We start from the raw sequence: 18,439 nt of genomic DNA, 5'->3' as shown, positions 1-18,439 counted from the left end.
GTTGATCATCAAGATCATCAAGTACAACCATCAACCTAACCTACCAAGTCCTATCACTAAACCATATACCCCAGTGCCATGTCCACTTAAATACCCCATATGTCACTTAAATACTTCCAGGGATGGGGACTCCACCACTTCCCTGGACAGGCCATTCCAGTGCTTGACACTGCCCTCCATGAAGAATTTCTTCCTGATCTAAACCTCCCCTGGTGCAGCCTGAGACCATTTCCTTGCATCCCATCAGTTGCCACCTGAGAAAAGATACTGACAACCTCCTTGCTACAACCTCCTTACAGGTAATTGTAGAGAGTGATCGGGTCTCATCTCAGCATCCTCTTCTCTACACTGAAGAATCCCAGTTCCCTCTGCTCACAATTCCATCTGCTCCTCATAACTCTTGTTTTATTGTCCCTTCATCAGCTTTATTGATCTTCTCTGCACATGCTTCAGCAACTCAATATATTTCTTGTAGTGAGGGGCCCAAAGTAGAACACAATATTCAATGTGCAATATATAATGTTATAATAATACAATAATAATAATAAATAAATAATGATAATAATCATTCAAGATAACAATAATAATAAGCACCTAGTCTGCCCTAGGAGCCTAAGATCACTCTTTTGGAAAAAAAGAGATACAAGCACAGCTAGCAGTTAATTCATGCTATCTACAAGTCCAGGAGAGGTGGGATGCCCTGTCCTCCTGAGGTTTCTCCATCTCTCCATTGACTCTAGGAGAATCACAGACGTTACAGGCTAGCTGGAATAGCAAAGTCATGTGAGACCAGTATCCACTCTATGGCATGTTTAGCTTTTTAATTCAGAATGGAAAACTGAAAACTTTGTTCGTTCCTAGGTTAATGTGGCACGGGTGTAAAACGTAGAGATAAATGAAAAATAAATGGAAAAAATTCTGTTTCTTACTTAAATCCTGGGATGTGCAAATTCAAGATAAGATAGTCATTGTCAGAGCCTCCAGCTCCACTCTGGATGTGGTCACCAGCCACCTCCCAGCCTTCACAGGACAAAAAAAAAAACAAACAGATTTTTAAAAAACAGGTCACATAGCAAAAACAAAAAAATCTGCATTACCATATGTTTTTAATCAGTTTAGTGCTTTCATAGCAGATGTCTGGTGTAAACTGTAGAACGGTATAATAAGGCTTTTGAAGGAAAAATTTTAGTAATTGTATTAGCTGCTGACTTCATAGGCAAATGTCAATTTGGAATCAGCAAAGTAATTGAAATTCCTTGACCTGTGCTGATCGTCCCATCAGTGGGGTGATCCATCTGACCTCTTCCAGCCTTAAAATTGATGAATAAACCTATGCATTAAACATAAAGCACATACTTCAGTACATCTCTGCTTAACACGTATAATTCAAAGCTTGAGCTGCATCAGACTGCCAAGGCAGATCAAACTGAGCGGAATTTCTCAGTGAAGGCTAGAGGTGAGAGAAGCCCAGAACAGAACTATTTTCACAAGTGAGCTGTGACTGCTCTCTGCTGTATTCTTAGCATATGTGCAGAGAGAAAACTCTGAGAACTAAGTGAACAAAGACCAGACACTTTAATTAAGTTTTCCAAAAGAGTTATGTGTGTCTTTTAAAGTCATAATTACCACAAAACATGAAAGGAGATAAATTAGAGGGAAGCCAAATGGTGTTTTTATCAATGGGGGTATTCAGATGCTTCAAAGTATCATAGAATCATAGAGTCATTAAAGTTGGAAGGAACCCTTAAAGGTCTTTTAGTCCAACTGCCCTGCAATGAACAGGGACACCTACAGCTACATCAGGTGCTCAGAGCCCCATCCAGCCTGACCCTGAACATCTCCAGGGATGGTGCACCCACCACCTCTCTGGACAACCTGTTCCAGTGCCTCACCACCCTTACCATATAAAACCTTTTTCTTATATCCAATCTAAACCTCCCCCATTATAGTTTGAAACCCTTGTTTTCCCCTTGACCTATCGCAACAGACCCTGCTAAAGAGCCTGTCCTCTTTTTTCTTATAGCCCCCCTACAGATACTGAAAGTCTGCTATCAAGTGTATATGGCGGGATAAGTCCTTAGTGGAGGGGACCTGATGTAAACTGTATCTTCTGCCCTTTTCTGATACAAAAGAGACATTTAGTGACTGCTTCCTTCAGGAATTATCCAGCCTGGTGAAATTAAAGAAAAGGGGGGAAACTCTGAGTTATGATTCACAGCACAGAGTATATCCATTTTGATGGCTGCTCCATTACAACAGCAACCAGCACAGGAGAAAGGCACATAACAGTACAGGGAGTTTGACTCACCATTCATCCCATCGCACTTTGAGTTGCCAACATTAAAGCAAGAAGTCTTCATGTTGCCCGGTAGGATGTTCCACCACTTGTACTCAAAACCAAGAGCGGGTTCAGTCCCTGCAGGGCAGGCTTTGCACTCTAAAGGGAGAGAGGGTAGGAAATCACACAGTGAAAGTGCATATCAAATCATGAGGATATAATGAGCAAATGATATGATTTGTTTCTTTATACCTAAATAGCAAAAGAGATCACAGAATCGTTTCAGTAAGAAGAGACCTTTAAATATCATCTAGTCCAACTCCCCTGCAAAGAACAGGGACACCTACAGCTAGATCAGGTTGCTCTGAGCCCAGTCCAGCCTGACCTTGAATGCATCCAAGGACGGGACATCCACCACCTTTCTGGGCAACCTGTTCCAGTGCTTCACCATCGGGATTAGAAGAGTAGAAATGAGACCAGCATTTTATAAATTACAGATGGTACCTTCATAGCAAGTGAGCTGCAACTGGTCCTCCCACGCCACACTTCCTTTTTAGTGGCTTCATTTGAAAGATTGAGCACGCTGGTGAACACAAGTCCCCACAAAATTCTGCAGGTGACCACTGGGTCAATACATCTCATAACCAATGAACCAGAATTTAGGCTCAGAAAATGTTAGCTGAATATTCATTTGACAGTGCTTGAAATGAGATTTGCATGGGGAAGAACACAGCATGGATAGAAGTATGGATGAAGAATTACGGACTGCAAAAGTTCTGATTCTCTTCTCAGAAACCACTAAAATTACCCCTAGGGTATTTACACCAGCCGAGAAATGTATCCAGAATACAGCAGGTCAATTTAGAGCAGCAATCTCCAATAGAAAAGATTTCAGAGGAAAAATAGATAGCCAATATCCTATCACCAATGGCAAATACTAAGAACTTTACCCAAAAATAAACTCTGGCTTATGATGATGTGTCATTAAATTCAGTCACATGCAAACAGACAACTATTTCTGGAGACACAAGCAATTTTTTTCAGAACTCTTACCCTGTGTCCCATCTGAAAATGTGCCCTGTGGGCAAGGAGTACAGGAAGATGAGGCATTGCTGTAAAAGCCAGGATTGCAAGGTGGACATTCCTTCCTTTCTCCAGAAGGAGGTAGGGTCAATGCATCAGGGAGATCCTCTCTGCAGATCTTGGGTTCGATCCATTTGTACATGATCTGAGTCTGGAATGAGAATACACTGAGCTCACGTGGTGTGTTAGAAAGCTTCGGGACTGGATGCACCAGACAAGGTCCCCCTTGTATATTAAATTAGAGTATTCCCAATGTTTTATGCCAAATACAGACCTTGCACATCCAGGACAATAAGGGCAAAGCAGGGAATAATAAGGGAAACAGAAGTGATTGGATTCACAGGAAATTCCAAGATATTATTCTCTCATCTTAAAGAGCAAAGCAATAATGTGAAACTTAAAACAATTACTACAGTGCATTACTATTTATCTAGTGAATTCTCTCATAAAAATGTTTCTGAGGAATGCAAGGTAAATAATTCTAACAAGTTCATAAACAATCTCTGCATTTTGGCCACAGTAACACGTAACTTCCCCACTATAAAATCCCTTTACCTGGAAAGTATTTGTTAGCAGAGAATCACAAGTTTCGCATTTTCTGCATAGTGGCCTATTCTTTGCAAAGAACTCAAGTTCTCACTGGTCTTTTTTACCTACTGAGCAAATGCCAAAAATACACAGGAACTTCCCCAATTCCTCTCTAGTCAATCCACTTATTTTAAGGAGTAATTTATGAATGCTAACATGAGTAAGTCTGTACCATTACCTATATAATGGTATTGCCTCACCACCTTCTCTTGTCAGCAACACAAGTGAGATGGATCACCCACAGAGTTGAGTTTCAAATTTTCATCTGACTATAGGTCTATCCCTGAAAGGGTTTAATAACTCAAGATGAAAATTAGCTGAGTTCGAGAGAAATTCAACTGGTAATAATTTAACCTGGCCAGAGCTCGCACTCTGGGTTCTTCCACCCTTTGGTCTCAGCAGTGCAACCAGGGATCCTTGAGGCTAGAAGCATGAGTACATGGTACTGTGGGACTGCTCGCAGTGTCAGAGTGACATGTCTCTCTTCTTGTCTTGCTGTCATCCTTGGCTCCTGTCTGCTCATTCCTTGCTGATCAGCCTTCCCTCACTGCTCCCAAACATTTAAAGGATTTTCTGGGGTATTGCTGTCTACTTCAGCAGCATCAAGAGTGCTCACATTTAAAATAAAAAAGGATTAGAAGCTAGCCAAGTACCTGTGTGGTTGCCCAGAACTCAGACACATCATGCACACTAAAATAAAGCTACTGTGAGCAGAGAGAAAAGGGTCAGAGAGTGCCCACAGTCACAGTAGTGAGGGTTTCTAAGACTGGGACTGAAGCAACCACCATGGGATTTTCAAAGCAGAAGATGAGTGAAAATCAATAGGAGTCAAGTGCATGAATCTCCCAAGGCCACTTCTACACATGGTACGGAGACAACAATCAGAGAACCAGTGAAAAACCTGGATGGTTTCAGTAAGCCATGGATTGATACGCCTTTAGGCTGGTGCTTTACACCCACTGTTGACCTGCAGATAGGCTGCAGAGTCAAGGCCTCATTGGACTGCATCACAAAGAGAAAAAGCTGGAGTGTACAGCAAACCTTGACTGATTTCCAGAGATGCCAAAAACCGTGTGGTGAAAGCAGACACTGCCAGTGCATTAATGGCATGTTCTTATTCCAACCTGAAGATGAAGGGTGTTTGCTGAAAGACCCACTTTGCATTCTGATGATGCCCAGTGAAGGGAAGGGCCACTGAAGAGGCAGGAAGAGAGCCAATGGTGGAAGTTTGCTAAGTGCCAAGGAGCATTGAATTGCTCATGGCAGTTACAGGGTAACGTGTAGGAGGCTGCACTTAAAACATTGTTGCTAATTCCTCAAGTCATTGCAAGAAGTGAAAAGAGCAAGAATCAGTGAGACAAGAACAGGTTAGAGAGTCTGCCAGCTCTGGGACTAAATTCACAGATGCTTTCTTTATTAAAGCATATCATCTCTCAGCTGTATTTTGGAACTGATGGACCAAGAGACCTCAAAATAGGCCACACTGCCAATATTTATTGGGCCAACAATCCATAGGTGCTACAGGTTTTGCGTATTTTCTGTCCCATGCAGACCTGAGAGATATGGGAACTTGAAGATGCAAAACAGGCTTGACCACATGCCCAAGTGGGCGTATCCCAGTAAGTGGGAGTTTCTTCTCCAAATTCCACCAAAATCCCTATGCAATTGCTGGAACAAAGGGCAGGAAAGTTCCACAGCTAGGCTGCTCCATCAGCAGGACTTCCTATGACAGACTCATTAGATTCTGGGGAAACAACGTAGTGAGAGTTCAGGCTTTTCGAGGCATCCCACAAGGCAAGCACATTATCTGCTGTTAGGCTGTGCCGCAGTACGTGAACACAATAACCAGGTTATGTCTATACTGTTATTTAAACAGACTGTGGACTCTTCTTTGACACTAAAACCAAGGGGCATGTCACATATGAAAACACTCTTCCACTAAAAACTGGTGTGGCCATATCCAGAGCTCCTGTGCCTTACTAGCACCTGAATTATGCCTAGGCATTGCTGGGACAGGACATATTAATGCAAGCCAAAATTTTGCCAGGAAAGACAACAAACAATAGAACATTAGGATTTATTCTGGGACACCACTTCAGTCTGTGCTCCAAACTTAACTTTTACAAGCACACAGGAAGCACCAGGGACCCAGTCAGACTTATCACAAATGCAAGGAGTTTAGCATTTCATCACAACAGATCTTTTAAGCAGACACAAAACAAGCCAATTCTTACAGATGGATAAAATGGGAACGTATACAGATGGAGAAAGCAGCTAAAGGACGTGTCAGCAGCCTCGGAGAGATTCAGTTCTGGAAGCAAAATTGGGATAGCAACTGGGAAAGTGATTCCTAGAAAACCTTGTTTTCAAACCAAGACATCACAGAAAGCTCAATGAAATTATAAATAATATCACACTTTTTACTTACCTTTCCTTCTTTATCACATGGGGTGTGGATCTGGAAAAAGTCTTTGTTTGTGCACGGAGGACGCTCTATACACGCACTGGATCCCTCTTCTAAAAAGAAAAATACTCTTATAGCAGGTGCTATGGTTGGTAACTGATTCTTCAACAGTGTTCTTACAAGATAATTCCAAGAAAGAAAACTGAAGGCAGTTTGACCATGAAAAAAGGATTTTGCTCATGTTGTTTCATGATCAGCAGCTAACCACAGCCAAGAATGCAGAAAACTTTGGGGACTTGAGATGCACCACATTGTCCAACCACAAGAGAGGCAGGAATGGGCCAGGAGAAAATTTGGGAATGAGGTTCCTAGAAACACAAGCCTGAAGGCAGTAATGAAATCAACACAGGAACCACCGACCAGTAACAGGTGTTACCACAAGAGGGCACAGCACGCCTTCAGAAAGTGTGTTCCCTTAGAGCTCAAAAAAGATCTCTGTCCCTTCACATTAGCACTTGTTGCCCAGGCCAAGATCAAGTGCGGCCTGTTATGTACACAAGTGTCCTCTGCAGCTTTTGGGAAGTTCTACCTTCATTTCCATTCTTCAGATCAATTGCAGACTAAATTTTGTTGTTGGATAGGATAATTCTCACATCTGTAAACAGAAATACACTTTACATATTCAGACTCTCCTGTGTTTGTTAATCCCATTTGATTTATGTACCTGCATAATAGATTTCTTCTTTACACTTGGTGCACTCTTTAGCTCCTTTCTCAGAATAAGTATTTCTTGGACACTCTTGGCAGCCAGATGAACCTGGTTTGTCGGTGTAGGTACCAGGCTTGCATGGGAAGCATTCAGATGTATATGCAACTCCTGTAAAGTAATTTGCAGGTAAAACAATAGAATACAGAGAGGTGTGCTCTACCAACTAATACCAACCTGCGTATCTGGGAAAACAAGCCAGCCTCGTAACACTGATTAAAAATCACAGACTTTCAGCAACCTAAAAACTTTGGTTGTGCTGAATCTCAATCGATCTTTGCTGAATGCAAGTCTGACCCATGTAAGAATCTTACAAACTACTTCAAGTTTGATTACCCTTAGAAAGGGATCAAAGAGCAATTCCAGATTAAACGAATTATTTAAGCAGTAATTTAACTGCTAATGTTATGATAAAAATGTCAGCCTATTTTTCACTGTTGAGAGGCTCACCAAAAAGCACAGCCTCTTTTAAAACAGAAAACCCCTTTGCTCCTTTCCTCTTTGCTTGCCAACCTAGTCTTCTCCAGTAGATGGCCTCGTTTACCAGCTACACTCATTGCTCAGCCTTTTCCCTGACAGTTAAGTTTTGATGTTTTGTTTCTGTGCATTAAAATAAGAGGAAGGGGACAAGGGGGCTAAAAAAGCCACTTCGGTGTTGAGGGCACACCAGTAGAAATAGCACTTGTCAAAGACCATGACAAAAGGGTGAGATAATACCTAAAAGGCAAATATCTCTTACCTTCAATTGTGATGTTTTTCACCAGAACTGGTTTTACCACTTTGGACCCCATGAGAATCCCTGTCGTTCTCCAGTATAGTATATTACTACCTGATTTCAAGGTTACCTGCAACAATATGCATGACAGTTAGTTTGCATTCCCTCACCAAGAAACGTCTTATCTCTTTATTCTGCTGCTTAGTTTTCGTGCATCCAAGCAACAACTCAAGCTTTTTCTAAGCTGCTTAGTGAGACAAGAAGTAATGGAGAGACAATTAGGCAGATGCTGTGGAAACATCTTTGAAAAGTGCTAAGGAGGGTGTAATAAAAAAGCTGCTCAACACTCCAGTTTTATGGAAAAACACCAAGAGCTGCTTCTGACCGTGCTGTAAACAGAACTGGGAAAAGTTGTACCATACCTACCACTACAAGATGCTTTCTGCCAACACGAGAGTATTGGCCTGAAGGTGCTGCATCTTTGTATGACTATCCTCACCCAAGAATAGGGATAAACTCTACCAGCATAAGGGTCCAGGATACTGAGATTTACAGTAGTGCACTGCAGTCCAGGATAAGGAGTCCAAAAACTCAGCAAAAGGAGACACAGCACATTGTATTCCCCACTCCCCAGGCGACCACTAGCCAGGAGAGAGCTGGGCTACCACAGGTAACAGCCGAATTTGGGCCACATGAACCAAACATCATGTTGCGTGGTGTAGGGATGTTGAGATGCAACAGACCTGGCATGCTGAAAGCAGAGGCTGAGGTGAATGGAATACTGGGACCAGAGAAGCTGGCATGATTTTCAGCACAGACAAAAGCCTGGAGGAGAGCCAGAACAGCCATCTCACCTGGCTCATGTCTACATTTCAGCCAGGCATTCAAGCCACCCTCATAGTCAGTGGAGGCATTTGCACATTCCAGATAACGAGCTCAAATGGCAGCATCTCCCATTCAGATGCTGTCTACATCTTCTGGTTCACCCAAGCCTGTGGCCTGGCCCTGGATCCACTCCTCAGTCTGTGCCACTCATCCCTTCTGACCCAGCTCTCTCGCCTCCGAATGTGACTCATGGGAGGCTTGCACCTGAGGTACCAGGCACTGCCAACTAGAGCTGGCGCAGGAACACAGTTTATCCTCCAGGAAGATAAGGAGACAACAGAAAACAAAGCAGGGTGTTCTCCATGCCAATAAAAAGCCTTCTTGTTCTGGCATCATGTCATCTACAATGGGCCTTTGCTGTCATGGCTCTGGGAATTGGGGTTTGAGGGTCTAGTGAAAATCAGGCATTAGGATGAGCTAATGAGTATGCACATGGTCTGTGTATCAAGCAAGCTCAGCTGGCCAGGCCATTGGCCAAGGAAAAGGCTGCTGCTCCCAACATAGGCACTCATGTTTGCCACAGGAGCCACCTTGGTGCTGCCAACTTGCTTTTTAGCAGGGTAAGTTGGAAAGCACAAGCTGGTTGCACGTACTTGGGAACAAAATGCCAGCCCTGCCTGCACATCACACACCGTGCCCATGGCTGTGTGGCAGGGTCTCACGAGCAAACAAATGTTGTAGAAGATTTCAATTACCATCATGTCAAGTGACCGTGGCATGTGGATTTGCATAAATCTGTTTAGTCTCATAAATACAGCACTTGATTAAGGGAAATCAATAGAAATTCTTGCACTTCTATCATTTGCTTTGGGATCAGCCCCTTAGAGATCGCAGTGGCTTTGCCCACAGTAGCAGGCAAGTTGTGCTTCCTCATGTATTCACAGGATCTGATCCTTGCTTGTTCAGAGGAAATTACAGTCATTTATAAATGCAAAAAAACCCCAAACTTTATGAAGGAATTTTTACTTACAGAATGAGAGCCCCATTCCCCATTGTCTGTCAGCTTCACCCACTTGTCTGCTGTAGACTCCATCTCTTTGCACTGGTCATTCTGTATCTGTTAATTAAAAACGCAAGATCAGTGATCACAACCAGACACATCCCTCTGTCAGCTTAACGATTGCTGGCAGGGAATGATAAGAATCAGCTTTGCTCCCGTTGCCTACATATTTAGGACAGCAGCTGCCTTATTTACAGGGGAAAAAAAAAACTTTCAAAACTTGCTATCAGCCTCCACTGATAGCACTTCTGATGCAGATGAAAAAAAAGAAAAAGGGCAGGAGACTGCCCTCCCACTGTCTGGTCAGATTTGGATGCTGAGCGTCTTGTCTTGGCTGCTTCTTCCTTCTCCCAAGCCCGAAAAGACCCAGTTCTCTCAAATCCAGTGGCTGTGGGCCCCCAAATCCAGGCAGGATTACAGCAGGGATTGGGAAGTGGCCTCAGAGCTTTCCACTCTTCTCACAGTTATCATCAGGGTGCTGCACTTGGGCCAGGGCAATCCCAGGTATTTATACAACCTGGGGGAAGAAGTACTTGAAAGCAGCCCTGCGGAGAGGGACTTGGGGGTCCTGGTGGACGAGAAGCTGGACATGAGCCAGCAGTGTGCGCTGGCAGCCTGGAAGGCCAACTATGTCCTGGGCTGCATTAAAAGAGGAGTGGTCAGCAGGGAGAGGGAGGTGGTGGTCCCCCTCTACTCGTCTCTTGTGAGGCCCCATCTGGAGTACTGTGTCCAGGCCTGGGGCCCCCAGCACAAAAAGGACGTGGAGCTCTTGGAACGAGTGCAGAGGAGGGCGACCAAAATGATCAGAGGGCTGGAGCACCTCTCCTATGAGGAAAGGTTGAGGGAATTGGGCTTGTTTAGTTTGGAGAAGAGAAGGCTCCGGGGAGACCTCATTGTGGCCTTCCAATACTTGAAGGGAGCGTATAAACAGGAGGGGGATCGATTGTTTGTGAGGGTGGATAGCGGTAGAACAAGGGGGAATGGTTTTAAGCTGAGACAGGGGAGATGTAGGTTAGATATTAGGAGGAAGTTTTTCACACAGAGGGTGGTGACGCACTGGAACAGGTTGCCCAGGGAGGTTGTGGATGCCCCGTCCCTGGAGGCATTCAAGGCCAGACTGGACGTGGCTCTGGGCAGCCTGGTCTAATGGTTGGCGACCCTGCACTTGGCAGGGGGGTTGAGACTCAATGATCTTTGAGGTCCTTTTCAACCCAAGCCATTCTATGATTCTATGATTCTATGATTCTATGATCTCTGAAGAAAATGTACTAAGTCCCTTTTAGGCACGAGTTCAAATACTCAGCCTTTCTTCCAGCAGGGAGAAAGGTCATTTTGATGCTTTCAGCTGAAATTCAGTAGATCTGAGGTCAAGACTCTTCCTCAAAGTTGCTCCACATCTTGCCTGAAGTAAGTCATGCAACTCCATATCTTCACACTTAATTCTCAAATGGAGATAAAACAGTATCTTCTCACAAGAATCAAAGAGCTTTGTTATGTAAAAGGGCCTGAGAAGGGAAGGTTGTAGAAGCACTGAGTATTTAACAAGAAATATCCACACTTGCATCCCATATTGAAGGACATCTCCTTGTTTACCCTCAGAACAGCAGTAGAGGCACCTGGCTGCTCCCAGTCTACTCATCACCCAGTTTGTATTTGTGCTTGGGACTGCCCTGACCGAGGTTCAGGACCTTTTACTCGGCCTTGAGGTTCACACAGGCCCATCTCTCAAACCAGCTGAGGTCACTCTGGATGGCATTCCTACCCTACAATCCAACCCATCCCTTAAAGATGATGAAAATCATCCTTAAATATATTTCAGCAAAAAAACCTGCTGGAGAAAAAAAACGAGCTTTGAGAGGAGTTGAAATATGGTTTCCTGAAATACTGGGGACCACCAGAAGTTATTTACTTGGGCATTTCTGTAAAAGGCTGCAGCTTCAGCCTGTGTCCAGTTTTGGGCCCCTCACTGCAAGAAGGACATTGAGGCCCTGAAGCATGTCCAGAGAAGGACAATGAAGCTGTGAGGGGTCTGGAGCACAAGTCTTATGGGGAGCAGCTGAGGGAACTGTGATTGTTCAGTCTGGAGAAGAGGAGGCTCAGGAGAGACCTCATCGCTCTCTATAACTACCTGAGGGAGGTTGTGGTGAGCTGGGGGTCGGCCTCTTCTCTTGTGTAACTAGTGACAGGACGAGAGGGAACGGCCTCAAGTTGCGCCAGGGGAGATTCAGGCTGGACATTAGGAAATACTACTTTTCTGAAAGAGTGGTCAGGCGCTGGAATGGGCTGCCCGGGGAGGTGGTGGAGTCACCGTCCCTGGAGGTGTTCAAGGAATGTTCTGACGTTGTGTTGAGGGACATGGTTTAGTGAGAACTATTGGTGATAGGTGGACGGTTGGACTGGATGATCTTGTGGGTCTTTTCCAACCTTGATGATTCTGATTCTATGATTCTATGATTCTCTGAGAAGGGAATGACAAATGTAAGGATGTGAATCAGTGAGACATGGATAAAAGTAACAAAAAGTCATTTTCAAATCTAGCACTCAGAGAAACAATACATTTGATCCTTTGTGGGAGCAGATCAGTCAGCCATTAGAGCAATTGGATCTAGGATTCATGATCTTGTTACTTCATTTGACAACAGAAAGCGTACTTTTTACTTCCTCCCCATGAAGAAGGCCAGACTGGGGCAACTACACTGCACTGCAGAGCCCAGTGCTGTGAACCCCCGGCTTCCCAGACCCCAGTCAGTCCATCCACATGGGAAGAGCAGGATGCCTTTCCCCTGCGGGTCCCATCAGATTATTTCAGTAATTTGGATCCAGGGTGGTGGAAGCCCAGCCAGGCTGCTCCTATTTCAGACCTATGCAGAAGCTGGTTTTGCTGCTCTTTTCCAGATTGAAATCTTACAATGCAAGGTTGGGTTGATCATAAAAAAGGCCTTACAAAAAATTCAAAGAAGATGTTGTTGTCAATATATTGGTATTCAAAGAAGACAGAACCGGATTTCTTCAGGTGTACGGCGTAGATGAGAGAAACTGTACAATCATCCCTGTTTGACTCGATGTAATTCCCTCGTGGTGTCCATGAAGAGCTGATAAGTACAAACAAAACAAGCCTCAGCTCAGATCATTGGCACTGAGGAGACTTTTCTTACAATACAGTACAAAAATGTATTAACATAATAAAGAACCCCAAATCCCACAGTAGCTAAATGCAGTGGATTTACGACTTTATTACTGGGTTGCTTTTTGTTTTTCACTTAAAAATAATATTTATCATTAAAACTGTGTATGGGGACAGATATGGTACTAGAAATTTAGGACCCAATCTACACAGGTAAGGTTTGTTAACAACAGGTCCAACACACTTTCAGTCATATTCAGAAACAGCCTTCTGCAGCCACTGTGGGTCTCTAAATAGGCTGTGAAAGTACCTTTCAGCCACATTTACTACACCATAAACTTCGAGCTTTCCAGCTACAAATAAGCACAGCTCCAGGCAGGTCTTAGGCTCACTAGTTGCTGATGAGTCCAAGGAGACCATGATTACAGCAAAGAAATGGCTAAAAATTTTCCTTCCCAGCCACTTTTGCTTGGCATTACTGGGGCTGTTTGCCCTCTTGGAGAGCTCAGGTAAATCATTAAGCTGGCTTTGTGCAGCTGAGAGGGAGCAGGTAACCACAGCAGGGCTTTGCAGAGTCTGCAGCATTCCCTGTACCTATCCCTCCCACAGCATTGTGTGGTTTTACACAGATTTTCACTTCAGATAGACAAATAATTTCTCTGTATGTTTATGGAGCTGAGCTTTCCCTAATGGCATTGCTTTTGCCAAACCCCAAATTTTAAGGACTCTGAATACTGTTCCCAACAGAACACCTTGGAAAGGCCACACCACTGCACTGGTGGATCAACCATTTACTACAACATAAATGACATTTAAAGCACTCCCACAATTCATGCAAGACAAAATCCTCCCTCTGGCTTGGCTGCGCCAGCTGTGTCTACACCACACCTGCACCCAAGATAGAACCCCACTTCCAAATGCACATTAAGTGCTGAGAAAAGACCTGCAGCACATGGGCCAGGAGCTTATTTAAAGCACAGGCTCATCATTGCTACATAACTCAGGCACACGCTGAACTTCTTACTTGTTGCAGCTGTCAGCTTTATTCTCAACTGAGCCTACTGCTGTGTCCATGAACGTTGCCACATTGGAGAATCCTGCTGGCAGCTCATCCCACTCGTCAAACTTGATCCCACTGCCCAGCGAGTAGGTCCCCTCAGCACATTTGCTGCACACCTGGTTCTTCATCTCCAAGTACTCGCCAGAGGCACAGGAGAAAGCTAGGGAGACAATCATTTTGAACATATTAATGGAAAAATTAATCCCCATTAATTTCCATTAATTCTTTGCCACTTAATTAATTAAGAGTGAACTGATGGGAACCAAATGGGAATGTCCAAACCTCAGGAACGCAATAGGTGAACCCTCAACATAGGCTGCAAAATTCAGACACTCTCCCATGTCTACTTTTTCATTGGTATGGTGGCACTGGAACCAAGTCTCAGATGACAGCTCCTGATTCACAGCTTGTCTCCACTGGCAAAACAAGATTTAGAAATGAAATCTCTAGCCACAAACTGTTCTCAAAAGCAATTTGTGAAAGTGAAGGCTTGTAATAGAGTTTTTCTCGCTCTCACTCACTTACTTGCTACACCTTGAACTCAATTAAAATTACTGGCACCTGAGAGACAGAGCAGACTCATATTACCCACCTTTACGGTAGCTAAGAAACACAGCGTCGCACTGAGTGTAATGTAACACTACAAATCTAGGCTGAGAGCTGCACACTTAATCCACAACTCTCTACGCTTCTCATGAACTGCCTACAAACCCTTGAACATCTTGCCTGTTCATAGAATCGTTCAGGCTGGAAAAGAGCAGTAGGATCATCTCGTCCAATCATCAACCTGTTATCACCAACCATGTCACTCAATGCAACATCTACTCTTTTCTTGAAAACCTCCATGGATAGGACTCCACCATCTCCTTGGGCAGCCTGTTCCAATGCTTCACCACTCTTTCTGAGAAGATAACCAACCTGAACCACCCCTGGAGCAACTTAAAGCCATTACCTCTCATCCTATAGACCACCCAAGAGACCATGTCTAAGAAATGAGGTTGACTGTGGTGCTGTTAGGATGCTGAGAAAATATATACTGGTTACCAGTATAGCAAAGAGAGCAGTTAAACATATGTAACTAGGGGAAGTACAATTTAGAAGACATGTTCACAAAGTGATAATCCCACTTTCTTCCAGCCCTGCACTGCATCACATCCTCTCTGAGATTGAATGCCCTGGACGGAAACCAAATGAGTGATTTCTGCAGCATTTATCTCTTGTGTTGCTGGAGGGTTTATAAACTCAACTCTGCCAGTCTAGCCAAAGTAGGACTCAGAGCAAATCACACAACTCATCCCAAGAAATGCTGGGAACTCTTACTGAATGTTTCATGTGTGCTACTTTGTGCAGTGACAGACATTCCATAAACTCACTTTGAGAGACATAAACTCACAGACTGAGAAGCTGTAGGACTGCTAGCCGAAGCGGTGAAACTGGCCCAAAACAACTGATGCCAGCTGAAGCTGCAGCATATGTGGTTTTATGGATGTGCTGACGTTTATCTAACTGCAGAAAAATCTGTTAGACTCTTAAGTACTTTGATAAGGATGTGGCTGCATAACAGCAGTTTCCACCCAAATTCAATCTGCAGCTCAGGCTCCCATTTCTAAGCTGGCTCCCAAAGCATTCCTTTGTGTAATTGCCCTTGACAGGCAACACTAGAATGCAGATAAAAGGTCCTTTTTGATTGAAAGCTCTGCCAAAGGGTCATTATCTCTTCTTGGTCATATTGACATGCTCTCCACCTCAGCTAGTGAAAGTCAAGTCAACAAACCTGTTTTTCTAACCCATCACTCACGAGTGATGCACCAAGAAGTAAAGTGGGCAGAGCCAGCAGGGCTGGGTGCTGGGACATATGCATTCTTCAGACACCCAGGGAAAAGCAGCAAGCACTTTCCAACGTGTCTGCCTGAAGTGAGACCCCTGGCTGCACGGTTTTTTTACCTTTGCAGAGGTGTCCCTGCTCATTGCTTTAGCATTGTTGATAAATCCTGCCTTATTTTTCTCTTGAAGAGAAACCATTAAGAAGGGAAATAAAAAAGCAAGCTCTTTTATGACATTCAGATCCCTTAACAGCTCCAGTATTTTTAAAGAAAGTTCAGTTGCAAGAAACTGAGAGTGCTGCTTAACCACACATCCAGACTTGTGAATTTTGAATAAGAAGTCACTAATCAAGGGAATCTTGCCATCAGTGATGAAGGTGCCGCAGGCAGCAGAGCCTCCTCGATTGGAGTGAGGTTGAGCAGAGATTATTGCTTTAACTGAATGAAGATCCTTTAACTCCTTTCAGCCAGATCATTTTAGAGAGAGAAAAAAGTGTTCAGGAGATCAAACCAGCTGCCACAGACTACACTGTCATCTATTGCTCACCTCCCATGTGAGAGATGAACCTTTTTAGGCGGGAAATTACCTGCTTTGTCTTTTCTAGGCATCACGTTTCAAAGGCAGCAGCACTTCCTGTCAAAACACATACATCTGCAAGCAAACTAGCTCTGAGCATGCCAGCTGCTTGCCAGGTTCAATTTGGGGCTGAACGTGGCTAATACCAACATGAACCACTTTCGACATTGGAACAGATGCACCATTTGGTCTCATTCCAGGTGGTCGGTAGCAGGAGGAGGGGGAGGAAAGATGGTGTGTGCCAAGCACTGAGACGTTCTCCTCTTCTACAGCTTGCTCTTCCAGCAAGCAGGGAGATCAAAAGCTAGTCTCAGCAACATCAATTCAGGAGTCTATCCCAGTTGGAAAAGGGCACACCGTGATCATGCCCAGAGGGATCCTATAAAGTAGATGTCACTCACAGTGGCTTCAATGAATCGGAAACGATGGTGGGAACATTGAAGTATCATCGTTTGTGCCAGGTGGGTCCCATGAATGCTCACACAGGAACAGAAAGAACACTGTACACAACTTTGTCAGGACTTACTGAACCAATATGAGGCTGAAGGTGACCATTTCCACGATCGCATCATTACTGGTGACAAGTTATGGTGTCACCACTACAAGCCAGAGTTCAAATGGCTGTCCATGGAGGGGTGACACGTGAATTCCTCATCAAAGAAAAAGCTCAAGATGCAGCCCTCAGTGGGTGAAGTGATGTGCATTGTATTTTTTGACAGGAAAGGGGTGATCCTGCTGTATTTCCTGGAACCCATACAGCCCTTCCCCCCTGAGCACTACATCATGACATTGACTAAGCTGGAGGCTCAAACTTCCAGAGTCAGACCAGAGAAGAAGACAGTCTTTCTCTTGCAACACAGTAATGCCAGACCCCATACCAGTTTGAAGACAGTGGAGCAAATTGCCAGTCTTGTCTGGACTGTTCTACCATGTCCACCATACAGTCTGGATTTGGCGCCTTCTGACTTCCACCTGTTCAAGTCGATGAAAGGTAGACTGCGTGGGCAACATTTTCCTAGCAATGATGCAGTCATAGCAGCTGTGAAACAGTGGGTCATCTCCTCTGGTGGAGATTATTACGAGCGTGACATGCAGGCTCTTGTTCATTGCTGATGAAAATGCATAGCTGGTGGTGGTGACTATGCTGAAAAACAATGTTTTGTAGCTGAGAATTTCCTCTTTCAAATAGCATTATCATGCTCTTTTTACCTGTTGTATTTTCCAAGGAAATAAGTAGGAGGCATTACTTTTAGAGTAACTTAACTATTTTAGGTGTATTCTCTCACTCGTCATCCTCTCTTGCTTCAGGCTCCCAAGAGAAAATTAATCTTCTTGCTTAGATGTACTCTTGATGAACACCACCTGCCCCTGAACCCAGAGAACTTTTGTTTAAGTATTTCATACTTCCTTTTTGGGGAAAATATCTCTATTGAATAGTTCCTTAGATGTATATACTGTTTTGGAAAAGAAAATTCAAATTTTTTTCCACAATCAATGCTATTGATCAGCTTTGGACATTTCCGCCATAAAGCACATCCTTGCTCTCCCTCTCCAACTGCAAGCTGTCCTATTAACGCTTTCAAATATCAGCTTGAGTGCAACGCACCAACTGACAAAGCAATGCACATTGGGAAGACTGTATTTGATCTTTTGTCTCTCTATGCAAAAAAAAAAAAAAAAAAAGTGAAACTCTTTAAGAGGTTTTCTTGTGAGTTGTACAGGGAACCACTCTCAGTTGCAAAAGGTGCTGTCACGTACTGTTAGGTAGATACATGCAGCCACACACATTCATACATGCATGCAATAAGGCTGACACAGATTCATGAAAAACTAAAGAGAGCTACAGTGCTAATACCCACCAAAACCGTTGTGTAAGTCTTGGCAAACAGACCTCATTTCATTCTTTAAAAGGATTACGAGTCATCTGATAAAGGTGACTGTGTGGATATAATAGACTTCAGCTTTCCAAGACAATTAACTAAGCTTGGCATGTCATTCTGACAAAAAAAAAAAAAAAAAAAAAAAGGTAGCACCACACAATACCAGTAAAGCACAGCTTAAATGGATTAAGAAATGCGTGAGAAACTGATCTCAAACTGAGCTGTCAGTGGGAGATCACCGCCAAGCAGGGAGAAT

General features: G+C 43.8%; 1 protein-coding gene across 1 annotated transcript in view; it reads right to left on the bottom strand.

Moving 5' to 3' along the window:
- KIAA1324L (KIAA1324 like) overlaps positions 1-18,439 on the bottom strand; it is a 95,458-nt gene that overhangs the window by 18,883 nt on the left and 58,136 nt on the right. The window contains exons 3-11 of the mRNA XM_021384432.1: positions 13,868-14,063; positions 12,664-12,811; positions 9,690-9,776; positions 7,859-7,964; positions 7,078-7,230; positions 6,378-6,466; positions 3,332-3,512; positions 2,309-2,437; positions 930-1,020 (exon numbers count right to left, since the gene is read on the bottom strand). Coding sequence (XP_021240107.1) covers positions 930-1,020; positions 2,309-2,437; positions 3,332-3,512; positions 6,378-6,466; positions 7,078-7,230; positions 7,859-7,964; positions 9,690-9,776; positions 12,664-12,811; positions 13,868-14,063 — 1,180 coding nt within the window. The remainder of the gene's footprint in view (positions 1-929; positions 1,021-2,308; positions 2,438-3,331; positions 3,513-6,377; positions 6,467-7,077; positions 7,231-7,858; positions 7,965-9,689; positions 9,777-12,663; positions 12,812-13,867; positions 14,064-18,439) is intronic.

Source organism: Numida meleagris, chromosome 1 (assembly GCF_002078875.1).
Source record: "Numida meleagris isolate 19003 breed g44 Domestic line chromosome 1, NumMel1.0, whole genome shotgun sequence".
Classification (NCBI taxonomy): Eukaryota; Metazoa; Chordata; class Aves; order Galliformes; family Numididae; genus Numida; species Numida meleagris.
Note: the sequence above shows the minus strand (reverse complement) of the source record. Positions and strands in the feature narration are given on the sequence as shown.